The following is a 14,293-nucleotide window of genomic DNA, read 5'->3' as shown; positions in this document are numbered from 1 at the left end:
CATCGGTATGACAATTGTGGTTGCTATTATTGATTATATGTGGTGTAAATATGTTGCTTAGATGGTTGGAAAATTCTTCAGCTTGTTCTTCGTTGCTTCTTACCCATGTGTTATCTGCTTTTCTGATTGCTGGGACTAGTTTTATTGGCTTCTTTATTTTCTTTGTGGCTTTCCATAGGGAGTAGTTGGAGTTCTCGTGCGCAGATAGTGACTCTATGAATTTTATGAACTCATTGTTATTGTGTTCTTTTATTTTGTTTTTAATTTCCTTTCCAAGTTTATTTAGGTGTTTTTTATTTTCTTTTGATCTATGTCTTTGCCATTTTGCTTTTGCTTTTCTTTTTTCTCTAATTATTTCGAGGATGTCTGGCGGAATTATTTTTGTTTGTCTATTGGTTGGTTCAGGTATAGTGGTTGCCCATGCTGCTTCTTGGATAGTTTCAGTAAGTGTTGTTACTGCTTGTTCGGTGTGTTCAGGTGTTTTCAATGGGATGTTACAATTGATTTTGTTCTCAATTATTTCTTTAAATGTTTGCAATTTGGTGGTATTATTGCATAGTGTCTCTGAATTGTTATAAAGTATTGGTTTGTTTCTGTATGTAATAATTATGGGTGTATGATCGGAGCTAAGCTCAAGACTGGGTGCTATATATAGTTTATTTGCATTTAGTCCCTTTGTAACTGCAAAATCAAGTAGGTCAGGTATTTTGCTCAGGTCTGTCGGCCAGTATGTCGGTCTTCCTGTGGATAATATATTGAGGTTATTGTTTCTAATGTATTTTTCCAAGGTTCTACCTCGAGGTGTAGTGATTCTTGATCCCCATAGTGTGTGTTTCCAATTATAGTCTCCCGCTGCAATATACTTGTCACCTAAATGTTGAAAGTACTCTTCCCACATTTGCGATGTAATTTTGTGTCGCGGTGGTACATATATTGCTGATAACTGTAAATAGTTGCTGCTAGTTTGTACTGTAACGGTGGTTGCTTGGATATATTCCTTACAAACTTGACTGTATAAATGATGTTTAATATCGTTTCTTATTATTACTGCGGTCCCTCCGTGTGCTTTTCCTGAGGGATGCTCGGTATCATATATGGTGTTGTACGGTATTTTTAAATAGTTTTTTATAGTGAAGTGTGTTTCTGAAACAAGTAGTATATCGATATTATTGTTGTACAGGAATGTTTTAGTTTCTAAGGCCCTTTGTTGTAGGCTGTTAGAGTTCCCGGCTGCTATTTTAAGCGTGTCCATTTTTATTTTTTGCTTAGCGTGTTTATGAGTAGCTGTAGCATGAGTGTGATTTGTTGCGTTTGCTGTTTAAAGATTGCGTTTTGTTCACTTATCATTTTTGCTAACATTTCCGTGTTTTTAATGGATAGCTTTATCAGTTCTTTGATTTCTGTAGCGTCGTCGATGTTATTGTTCTGGATTTGATTATCTAAGGGTGTTGACTATTTGGCTACTTGCGCGTAGCTTCGACTACCAAAGTTATTGGTATTATTATGGTTGGTGTTCATTACATGCTGTATGTTTGTTGATGTTTCAGTTACTGTGCTATCCTAATGTGTGTGAGAGTTAGTGTATATCCTGTTACGAAGCGGCGGAAAAAGTTTACCTTGAAGTTGTTTTCTTACTAAACAGCCTTTGTAACTAGCTGGGTGATTTCCACCGCAATTGTAACATTTTACATCATTTATTTTTCCCGTGTGTGAGCAGTTCACTGTAAGGTGCTTCCCTGCGCATTTGACACACAATTTGACCGAGTTCCTGTTGCAGTAATTTTTAGTGTGTCCATATTGTTGACACCTCATGCATTGTGGTATGTCTTTTTTGTGCTTGGATGGCTCGACTGTAATTAATGTGTTTAAAATTTTTTTAATATCGAAAATTTCCTTGTTGTTATTTTTAGGTTCTAATTCTATTAAGAATAGCGGTAGTGGTTGCTTCGTATCGTACCTTGTAATATTGTTTATAGTTCTTGTTTGGTGGCCAATATTTGCTAATTCGACACTTAGTTTTTTTGTGTTAATTTTTGGATGCAGTCCTCTTCTAACTACTTTGTAGCTCCTTTCCGTTTTGAGCTGGTACGTGTGGTATATAGCATTTTTTCCCCTTAATTCTTTTATAACTTTCCTATAATTTTCTGGTGTGTTTGTTTGGATTTTTACCTGTTCTAATTTTGTTTGTTTTATTGTGTAATTATCCTTTCCAACAATATTGTTAAGTTGATCAATAAGCGGATCTATTATTTGCGCCTCAACAAATATTGGTGAAGGTTTTGTAATGTGTGTTGGTTGAGTTGTGGTATTGCTTGTTGGGTCGTCGTCTAATTCTTCTGTTAGCGAGCTGAAGGAGTTTCTTAGCGGTAATTCTTGCAGCCATCGCTGCTTTTCCGTATCTAGATTACCTGTTATCTTTCTTTTTTTGTTATAGCTGGCTACCTTCCAGCTTTCGTCCTGTTGAGTTGTTACTTTATTGATTTCCATGTCAACTTCAATTATGGCTGAGCAGTCCTGTCCTTGGTTTGTTGGTTGACTTGTTTTTGATGTATCTGTTGTTTTGTATATGTAGTATTGATCTTGTTTGTTAATAATTTTTATTGGTACAATATTCTCCATGGTAGGTTTGCTAGTCTTCTTAATAGAAGACACGGGTTTCCACCGTTTGGCTATAGGCGTAACCGTTCTTAAATTTCTCTTCCCCACTTGCCGCACTTTCTCTGAAGCACTGTTTTACACGCCCGTTTAGCTCGGCTGCTCGGGCAGAACTGAGATCCAACGATGTGGCAATAGTATTTACTAACGCGGTATAGGTATGACGGAGTTCTCCGAGGTTATCTTCTGTACGCGGATGCGATAAAAACGAGATCAGGAAATTATTACGCACATTGAGCAAGAGACGATCCAAGAGTTTCAGGAAAATCGTGACAAACTGAGAGTAATGGCAAAGCAAAATCTATTAAAAATGCAGGAAGACAATAAGAAAACGTACAATCGGAAATGTTTGATAGTGAGGAAATACAAAAGAAGTGACCTAGTGTTTACCGAACGAATACAGTTTGGACCGAAGCTCAAATTGAAACAGAAATGTTTAAGACATATAGGATAAATAGAGTTAAACGTAGTGATCTGTATGAGATAGTTCATGTGAGTGATTGTGAAGGACTTTCGGTAATCACCACGGCCGAAGATCATATGAAATCGTTTAATTGAAATAGTGACAGCGATGCGTAGCATTCGAGGACGAAAATGTGTTAGAAAATACCGAGTTTAAGAATGGAATATAACTACGGCAAAAATATAAAGTATCTTTGAGGTACCGATATCGATGCTGAGATGCGACCGATGATTGATTCCTGAATGGGTGTGAGTGTGTGTATGTATGTACGTGAGTGCGAATGTCAACAAAAAAACGGAAGACAGTCTTCGATTGGCGTGCGAGAAGAACAAACGTAGAGTACCGATCATTCTTACATTATTCCTGAACTCCTTGTCATTTTACTGCATTGTCAAAGGATTAAGGCAGTTATTGTGTATTACCGTTCTATGTATATGTCGGGTTTACATTAGAATTAGAGTTAGGAGCGTGAAACGAATCTTCGTTCGGATTACACGTTGTCGTTATGCAATAGAGAAGACATTGACTAGTGCAAATACGATTATTATAAAATTGGACAAGTAACCGTGGTAATTAGATGCTCGAGAAACTAATGACAATGATCCTAGGTTCAATAACGAATCCGCGGTCAACGGGATGATAGATGAACATGCTCACAATATCTAAGTCGGGCTCTTTGTTAAAACGTGGAATATCCACCGAGCGTACAGACACTAAGTAACTCACTAATACGACCTCACGAGAGAATGACTTTCCGTCGCGATGATGCTGCGGAGGAAAACTATGATGGGATGTGTCTAATGACACGAGATCATCGGATTCGTCGAGGATAGCCTTCGTTCGAGGCTAGGCGAGGGAAATTGGCGTTGCTGCTAATTGGTCAATCTCCATATCGATGGTTAGAAAAAGATGCTAGCCGCCCTCGAGGGAAAGTTGCTAGTGGGAGACGCCGTTCGTTGAAAAATATGTCTCCCCTATCTTCCCGTAGTTGGGACAAAGACTGTTTGTCTGTTCGAAGGACTTTAGATAACTAAATCTTAATATTTATAAGGGCCCTCGGGCTAGCTGATCACGTACTGTAGAGACGCGTCGGCATCTGGTAACCATCATGTTGAAGTGGTTACCACTTCTAAGAAAACTCTACATCTGGTCCTTTTTAGTTTTCTCAAGCACTGAAGCCATCGACAGCGCGTAGACAAAAGACTGCGACGAAGTCAGGCCATAAACAGTAGACAGGCGACGTTGGCTTCGGGGTTTTTCAGTTATTAGGTAACACAGCTAGCGTGCGGATCTGGACCAGCTCAAATTGTATTTTACTTATTCACTTCTATTTAAATATATTTTTCTACCTTACAATTTATCCACGTGTTTTCTCTGTTTACACACCGAATAACCTCAACACATCATACCCGAAGAATAGGATCTGCGTGTGGCGAGCCACGGGACAGAAACCGTTGGAATGTTTACTGTCGCGTGCCGCTACAAATATTTCTTTTAAGGAGAGCTATAGAATTACTCCGTACCTTTGTTAGACAAAGCGTTCATCCCGTGACCGCGGCTACGTTCGGCGACTGGCTGTCGCCTCGAGCCCAAGTTCACTATCACAAATCTCGAACAAATACAATCGGATCGAAAGACGACAATTGTTTAATTACGCCTATGATAGAATCTAGATTACGGTGTTAGGGGATTGTCCCAAAGTTCCAAAGGGGAAGCTTCGATGTCCTTTCATCTCCGACATATATATTATTTCACATTAATTTTAAATACATGTACTACTTTTAACTTTTCTTTTCTTGATGTTCTTACGTTATTATACGAAAATTTCCATTTATACGCACTATATCGATACGTATCTCGTATCGATACGATGGTTCGTTACGTATCTCTGAAATTAATTGAAATTTAATTCTGCGTAATGCCTTAACATTTTCCAAAAATAAGTAACCTTCCAGCAGTAACAAATAATTTTAATATCCAGACAATTTAAACTCCGAGGGAAAGTTACACGATCTTAAATGTCGATTTCTTAAAACTTGTACTTGTTTGCGGTATAGTAATGCCGGAGAATTGAGATAAAGATGTTCATACCAACTGCTAGATATAAGGTATTGGCCATGTGCCAAATGGTCGGTTATTAGATCATGAATAGAATGAATTAAAGTAGAAACTTTTACGTCCACAGTTGGTATAACGACGCGTCGGAAGTGCTATTTATATTGTTTTTTACGGAACAACTTCATTAAAGTCAAACCTACGATTTGTTTACTTTTCTAGAATACGTATGTGATAGAATAATATTTTCTAAGAAAACAAAATCAGATATATCTATGTATACCAATAAGATATTGTTAATTAAAAATAGTAAAATTTGTTTAGATCTCCTTTACTACATTTGTAATTCATTAAACGTATAGATTTTTGTCAAAAGATCTAATGTGTATGAAGGTGAAATTATGAATAGTAATAATTGAAAAATTGTATATATGATAAAAAAATATTGTTAATTAGAAATAGTAAAGGTTATAAGATTTCCCCTTACTACATTTTTAATTAATCAAATATATAGAGTCATGGCCAAAAATAAATGGACAGGTGTGGAAGTAAATATCAATGAAATTTAATTAAACTAGTACTAGTGTTATTGTATATTTAAGCTTTATTTATTGTATGTATGTCCTCATAGATATATGTATGTCATACATACATTGTTTAATAAATATTAAAATTAATAGTTTACACTTTTGTAAACTAGTCATATTTAGCGAAAATGAAACATATATTCATATTTGTTTAATCATCACTTTTAGAATTATTATTCATTACAAAATTATAGAATATTATTAATTTCCAAATTTAAAATAGCACTTGGGCAAATTATTAACTCACAAAATGATAAATATTGTTCTTAAGAATGCTGATTGTAGTTCTGATGATGATTATGGCTTCTCAAAAAATCAGAGTAAGATGTTTTTATTATTAATAATTAATGAAAAAGAATATTTGACAACAGTTCAAAAAGTGCAAGGCTTAATGTCTTGCTTATTCCTTCGATAAAACATGCATATATTGGAATGTATAACCTCAAAAAAGGTGTCATTGAATCATAAGTGATAAATAGACTGCGAGTGTTTATATATGGAAAGATATTTGAAATACAATACCGTAATAATATCTAATAAACGATACAGATTTCTAGTTAGACTCCACTTATTTAATTATATTTATAAGAATATGAATTTGCATAAACATTCATAATCGATTTATAAGAAATACTCAGTAGTTTGGATTAGGTTATATAATTTTTAGAACCTGATCTTATTTTGCATCCTATATTTTACATAATAAGAATACATTAAAAAATATCTGCAAAATTATGTTAAATTAAACTAGCCTACTAAAACATTTTAAAATTAAGGAACCTCATTCACACTGGTAGAATTACTTCTGGTACTTATACTTACTTATTAGTAAACTGTGGATGTTTATGCATTTATAGGAAACTTGAAGATTTAAGAATATATAGAATGTACGTAATGTACAAAAATATTCTGTTATATTTGTTAATGTAGGTGGACAAACTAAAGAAGAGGTGATTGAAACAAACGAAAGATTAAGAATCGTAAGGATACGCCTCGACGGAAGCTACGAGATCGCTAAACGTGCCCTTGTTGAACTCATGTGCAAATATACTGATAGCAAGCAAGTTCGTAACGTATTTCAACGTTACAACCTGTTAAAACTAATGATTAAGGTAATTATAATATTGTATTCTTAAAGATTAATAAATTAGTATTCAAAGTTATCTAACGTATTCATGAATTCTACGTAATTTATAACATACTCTTCAACGTGAAACATTACTTAATAGATTTCAAATATCAGTATAATTAACATTAACGATACTTCTATATTCATTTATATTATAAAAACCATATTTTATCAATTTTTGACATGAAGTGAATCGTTGTAGTGTTAATATTTAAATAAAAAATATTAATTTTATTAAATGGCATATATTAGATAATATTGATTTTATTCATTAATACTAGACTAAACAGGATTTCTATGAAAGAAAATGTAAGTAAACTTTTCCAGTGTATTATTAAAGTCTAGTAATCTAGATTGCATTACATTTTAATAGGATTATCTTTAGTTTCATAACAGGTACATACCACGAATGCCATCCAGACATTTATGAGAGATAATAAATTATTTTCGTGGTTCCGTTAATATGAATAGTATACGAATATAGGTACGTGAAAATATAGCGAACAAAAAGCAATTTCGTTCCTAACACAGTTGCACATCTTTGTCTACAATTGTCCAGTGAAATCCACTGACCGTATTCTCTTCCGTACATCTTTTTGTCTAGTGACGTTACAATCGAATGCTAATAACACTGGTATATGTTAAGTGAGTTGAAAGGTGTAAAGTTCACTTTGCTTAAGATCGTAGATACAAACTTCAGGTTCAATTTCCAACAATAAAATTAATATTTTAAAAATCAATTCGTCATCAGTACTAATTATTAAACAACTAATTATGTAAATTCACTTTCGGCCCTAATAATTTGATACCTACAATTACAAATGTATATACAGACAATATCATCAAAACATCATCGATAAATAATTTTTAAATACAAATAATACTTTTTTTTATTTATTTTATTTATTAAAATTACAATCAATTCTCGTGTTGAGAATTTTCAGTAATTTTTCTGGCGTGGCGCAGTGACATGGCTGATTATTTATAATAAGTTAATACTTATTATAGATAAGTATAATTTATAAGTAAGTATTATAAATAAGTAAATATTACTGAATTTAGATAACTAACTAATACTTGAAACGATAAATCTTTTAACAAATATTCTTATAGATAAAAAAGACATGAATCATTCGAAGGATTTCTATGTTTGAAATTAGGAAAGAATCCTAATAAAATAGTTGGTCTGAATCAATACATATATATATAGCTTTCTTTCCGAACTTTTCCGAACCTTTCCGAACCGAATAGAAGCTATGGTTTTCTTTGCTTTTATTCGTTTCATGCAACGTGTCAATATACGTAGATGAAACGACGGGATATTCTGTAACAGCCAATTACTTTGGACACTAATTCATTCTGAACTCTTTTCCTTGTATTTCTTTTCTCAGAATTTACGCAATACTATAATAATGAAAGTGTTTATCTACACTTTCCAAAGAAATATTCCTTTCTATCAATATGTCAACAAAAGTACAATTTGCAGTAGATAAACAAATGATATTTTTTGATATTTTATTAAAACTATGTAAATGTAAGTTATATTATGTTTCTTTAATTAAACCAAAATTCTTGAATTTAGTAGATAAATTTTCAAGAAAAGATTATTTTTTCAAGAAACTTTGTTTTTCAATACGACATTATGCATTTTGTACTATCTATCTATTAGAAGTATTATGTAGTTTAATAGAAATTCTTTAAGATTCCCAAGCAACTGTGTATGTGCTCCATATTCTCTGTATACCTTACATTTTTTTTCCCTAAACGCCTTTTTCCCTGCTCTTTCCACATTGTCACATTTTATTCTCGGCTACCGCTCCTTATGTTTCTCTTCCACCATTTTGTCCTCCAGATATTCTTCAATTTCCATTCCTATCTTGCACCAATCACAATAGCTTGACTCGTCAGGTTTGCTCCAATCATCCTTCCCTGTTCCTTTATTTTTAACCCTCTTTTAAGCTCTCTTTTTTCTTCTTCAAATCTTTCCTGCTTTCTTGTCATCTCCTATGTTGTTTCAGTTTCTACTTCTTCCATTACATCAATTACTTCTCTTTTCTATACTGATGGCGCTTCATTTTCAATTCTGCGGAGGTCTGCAATTTGATGAATTGTGGCTCATCTGCCTGCTCCTATCTGTAATATCTCGAGGATATAACTCGCTGCCCTTTTACATACTTATACCTTAATTCTCCTAACGTCAGACTCCATTCTCCATATGTATTCTGGAATGTTGGTATTTGATCCTGGAATTATTTTCAGGCATCTTCTCTGTGCCCTTTCTATTTCCTCTTCTTCCTTCTCTTCCAACTGCGTACTTCCACTCCTTACATGAATCCTGTACTGGTGTATCTATTAAGTACAACTTTCTTTTCAAGCCTCCAATTTCTGTTCTTCTCGCCAAGCTCCCTACTGTATTCGCGGTTTTTCAGACTTTCGCTGCGATACGGTGATCCTTAAATGCTTAAATGCAACGTGTTACCCGTTGATAACCAATGCCCCAAGTATTTATACCTATTGATTACTTCCATTCATTTTGAATATCAGTTCCCTATCTCAGATAAATCGAAGACCTTAAAATCTTTAAATGCAATATATAGTTTTCTGCCTTTTTTTTAAATTTGTTATCGATTAGGCCATTTAAGACAAATGTATGATCTAGCATACTTCTCTTTTATCAAAAGATTGCCTGACTTTCCTTTAGTATCTTGTCATCTTCCGATTCTCCCTCCCAAAATCTTTGTTGATAACTTAAAATCGTCATTAACTCATATTCAACGATCGGGAGGATGACTCCTCTGTAATTGGAAGCTACTTCCTCGTCCCTTACTTGATATGTATATTATTGGAAAAATCCTTATCTCTCCTCAGTTTTTCGCTAGCTATTTCATTAAGAAGTCCTCTCAATTTTGGCATCCATTTGTTGAGTAGGTTTCCTAAAAATTCAACTTTAAGTTCATCTTGTTCTGCTGCTTTATTCTTTTTCGTCAATTTCAGAGATTTCCGTGCTTCTTCCTCTTCTATGTCTTTGTTTAGTGTTTCTTCATTTCCTACCACTTTTCTTTCTTTATCCTCCTGTGTTTCCCTTACCCGTTTCTCATTCCTTTGCTTCTCCCTTTTCTTTCTTTCTTTCGTCCCCCAGGAATCGCTCATGAATTTGCTTTTCCATCCTCTTTCCACTTTTTCTTGTTTTTCCTCCTTCTTTTCCTTTATCACCCTCACCCTTTCCTCTTTAAGAATCTTTAGTTCGTCCTATCCTTTTTGTTTCTAGATATTTTTTGGACGTGTTCCATACTTATTTTATTTGCTCTTTACAATCTTTTACAAAGACTTCCCGGCTTCTCTTGTCGATTATGTATTTTATATTATATATATTTCTATTTATGTAAGTAAAATCCATCGAATTGAAATTATTTTTTGGTTACTAACTTTTAATTTTATGGAAAAGTTTCTTATTAAAAAATGTTGAGTAGGAGATCCACCAAACTGAAAATATTGGAACATTTTTTTAAATTTAAGGTATAATATGCTTCAAAAACAAAATTTCTGCAATACATTTATATATGGTTAATTAATCTTTAAACGTCAAAATAAAGAGGTTGATGTAGAAATATTTGTATTAATGTATAAATAGTTTTGACTGAGTTTAAAATATTAAAATGTTTTTAAACCAAGATATAATATTTTTCAAAAACAGAAAATTCAATATGTTTTTATTTTACTAATTAATTACTAAATATCGTAATAATGAAATTAGTGGAGTTAATTCAGATTAAGATATTAAAATATTTATTTAAAATAAAAAATCTAATATGTTTCTATCTAACTAGTTAATGCTTAAATGTCACAGTAAACAAGTTGGCGCAAAAATATGTCAAATGATCTATATTTGTAAATATACAAGGGCATCTATGACTTTATCTTTCTAGGACGTCATCAAGTTGGAGACTCAATACTGGACACTGGTGGATATACCTAAACAGGAAAAACAGGAAACAGTGCCTGCCTTTGTTCTACGCGCATGTTCCATTATGGAAAAGACCCACAAAAGCGGGGAGGGTGTGAAAACTTCGGCCCGTCTGGCCGAGGAAGCTGATACCAAAAGAGAACGCATTGAAAGACTCGAAAGTGAGTTGAAATTCTATTACAGAAGATCACTTTTCCAAATATGGATTGTTCCAATGTATAAGGTGTTTAAATATAAAGTTGAAAATCAATAGATTAGAGAACAATTGCTAAACATACATATGTTTGCTTTTCGAGAATGTATCTATTTTAACACGTTGACTGCCACGCGTGTTTTCAAAGAAATCTCCGTCGGTACCAGCGATCCCTGCGTTCCCTGCTAGGTGCTCCCATCGATATTTTAATAATGCGAATTGCTCAAGTGGTAGTCTCAAGAATGATCTTTCGTTTCATTTGTTCGCAACATTCAAACCACTAGCTGTTGTTGAATATAACGAAGGAAAGTGTGGTATAGATTATTCCGACCAAATGGTTTCTTATGCCACCACAATTAGAAAAGGAATCAAATGGTACAGAAAACTTGGCATTCGATTCTTTCTGGGAATTTCTGTTGTAAACGCTTCGACGGTTTACAAAATTGCAACAAGAAAAAATATAAATATTAGAATATTTAGACAATTATTAGTTGCAAAATTATTAGGGTTGTCTGAAAATACAAAATATCCTTGTCTTCGACGGAGTCAGCATAATATCGCCTTTCGGAAGAATGACTCCGGAAGAAGCATTAGACGCGCATGCAAATTATGTTATGCAAATAAAAGACGTCGAATGGATCGAACAAAGGCACAAAAGAATTTGAAGAAAACAATAACTTATTGTCCAAATTGTCCCGACCAACCTCAGCTGTGTATAGAATGCTTTAAAGTTTTACATTCTAAATAATTTTTTTAATAAACCATTTTCGTATTTTTATTTTATAACAATTCAACTATTATTACAATTAATTATTAATGAACCATTTATTATTATGGAATATCTTTTCAAATATCTACGGCGATCCTTCGCAAGTAGTCAAATAAGCGACACCCGAATACGGGTGTCGTGGCGGTCAACGTGTTAATAATAAAAATAATATTGTTAATTTATAATATTATATTATAATGTTACTATCTATATATAATATCATACGAAATGCTTATATGAAAGATTTATAAATATTTTAAAGAGATAACTGATCACGAAAGAATTACGGAATGTATATGATTTCAATGATATCGTTGAATATATCATAACATAGTTCAATAAAAATGTCACGAAAATAAGTTGTAGCGATTATTAGAGAATATTACGAAAATAAAAATAAAAATAAATAAAATATATCTGAGAAGTTATTGCAGTGATTCCAGTTATGAATTGAATTCGAATTGAAATTAAACTATCTGCTAAATTAATAGTCCTATGTTATGATAGATTTATTTTTTTTACGCAAAATTACGAGCTGGATCGGCTAACGTAATGAAAAATATATGATTTCATCTAAAAAAACAAACTTGACCTACATATGTCCACTACGCATATTTTTACAAAAACTAATCACGTCAAATTGTGTCCCCCTTGAAACCATTTCAAACATCCATTTCATCAGAATTGACACTACAATTTGAAGACAAACATGATCATTTGGTAATAGTAAAATAATTTACTAACTTAGTTTTGTTGTTAAATATATGTTTTTAAAATAAAATTTTAATAAAGTATAATAGATGAATAACAGTTTTAAAACAATTAAGTTCTTCGCTGTTCTTACCTAAGATCTATACGTATGTAACTATACATATATTGCTTTTTCTTACTATCTATATAATATAAATACATCTATTACAAATTATGGTTAATTACGACATACTTTTCAAAGCCATTAACGCTACTATTACCGACGTCTACAATGCAAAACTTGCACCAAAGAGATCAAAATGGAAGGTGTGTAAAAATTTATGTACAATTCAAGAAAATGCAAGTTTTTATTTATATATTTTACAAAAAATCACACGAGTTCCCCAGTTGTGAATGCATAAACATACATACATATAGTACTACAAAAATTACTATGAAAAATTGCAAATTGGTCATTTTAATTGTTAATTAATTTAACATGAATTGTTAAGACAATTTTAGTGTTAAAAATTATCTATCTTATAGTCGATTCTGTAGAATAAAGCGAATAGAAAGAAAATAAATATAACTGGAATGAAATGTCATATAATGTGTAAAACATTGAGGTTCAACTTCTTATAGAAAATATTAAACGTGTCATAAAAAGATAAAGCCCGATATGACTTTAAAATAAATTACTGATTAAGTCAATTACGCATTGCATCAAATAGCATATACGTTATATACGTTTTTCATTGAACGTAATAGGTTTTACATTTGTTCTCTATCGATTTATTCCTCTGTATATATGTATATATATATATATATATATATATATATATATATATATATATATATATATATATATCATATATATCATATTTATTTGTATGTATAGGTATGACAACAGCTCAAATTGAAGCAGAGAACACTCAAATGACTAACGACCTGTACAGATTATTGAAAAAGTACACGGGACTGAGAAATCTCATTCGAGACTTAAAGGTATTTATAAACTAAGTAAACCAAATTATTCTTTGCTTCACATGACTTTTTTTCTTTCTTTTATATGTATCGAAACTGAATAAGTTGGTAAATAATTCCTGAAAAACATGTTCGAAAACATGCTCGCTTGAGAACCTTCCTTATGTTTTTAGCATGCAAATACACATATATACATATCTTATACGTAAATCCCACTTTATTTCTTCGTCCTTCATTATCCAAACAGAGTAACTATAAAAGAAGTTATTCAACAGAGAAAAGAAATGACTGTTCGTAAAATTATGAAAATTTATTTGCGTCAACGGAGCTATTGTTCAAAGTCAAAAACGTTTCTTCACGTTGTCTTATAAATACAAAAATGCCGGTCAGAGATTTTTATATGACGTACCCACAATACCGATACTTCGTTTAAGAAGAAGTGGTACGACCGAGGTGAATAAAGTAGGAATAACTTAGCGCTGCGCTGCCCACATAGATTTATCATTATCCACAATGCTCACTTCAAACCTGACAAAGTTCGTAAAGAAATAATAGTTCCCGGCACTGATTGATCAAGATTTTTTCGCGTTGCTTTTCTTAGACAGACAGTTCCGTAACGTATTGCTTGAAACAAATTCTAATCTACATCTTATTAGTCTAAAGCTTCTAGAAAAATAGAAAAATGTGGAACGTACTTTTTAGAATAAAAAAATTGTATATTTATATCCAAGTATATCATAATTTACAAATACAATTAAACGTCTGTAGAGGTGGGGTTTAATGGACGAGATTACTCGTTGCTGA

The 14,293-nt window shown here is 32.4% G+C and overlaps 1 protein-coding gene across 11 annotated transcripts in view; it reads left to right on the top strand.

The window, feature by feature from the left end:
* LOC126866713 (uncharacterized) overlaps window positions 1-14,293 on the top strand; it is a 497,548-nt gene that overhangs the window by 418,417 nt on the left and 64,838 nt on the right. For 5 of the 11 annotated variants that reach the window (XM_050620723.1, XM_050620696.1, XM_050620627.1 and 2 more), the window contains 3 exons: window positions 6,691-6,872; window positions 10,816-11,014; window positions 13,404-13,510. The exons of 4 other annotated variants lie outside the window; for them this stretch is intronic. In XM_050620723.1, the coding sequence (XP_050476680.1) occupies window positions 6,691-6,872; window positions 10,816-11,014; window positions 13,404-13,510 (488 nt within the window). The remainder of the gene's footprint in view (window positions 1-6,690; window positions 6,873-10,815; window positions 11,015-13,403; window positions 13,511-14,293) is intronic. 2 more of the 11 variants (XM_050620664.1, XM_050620655.1) reach the window with 2 other exon arrangements.

This window comes from Bombus huntii, chromosome 1 (assembly GCF_024542735.1).
Source record: "Bombus huntii isolate Logan2020A chromosome 1, iyBomHunt1.1, whole genome shotgun sequence".
NCBI classification, from domain to species: domain Eukaryota; kingdom Metazoa; phylum Arthropoda; class Insecta; order Hymenoptera; family Apidae; genus Bombus; species Bombus huntii.
Note: the sequence above shows the minus strand (reverse complement) of the source record. Positions and strands in the feature narration are given on the sequence as shown.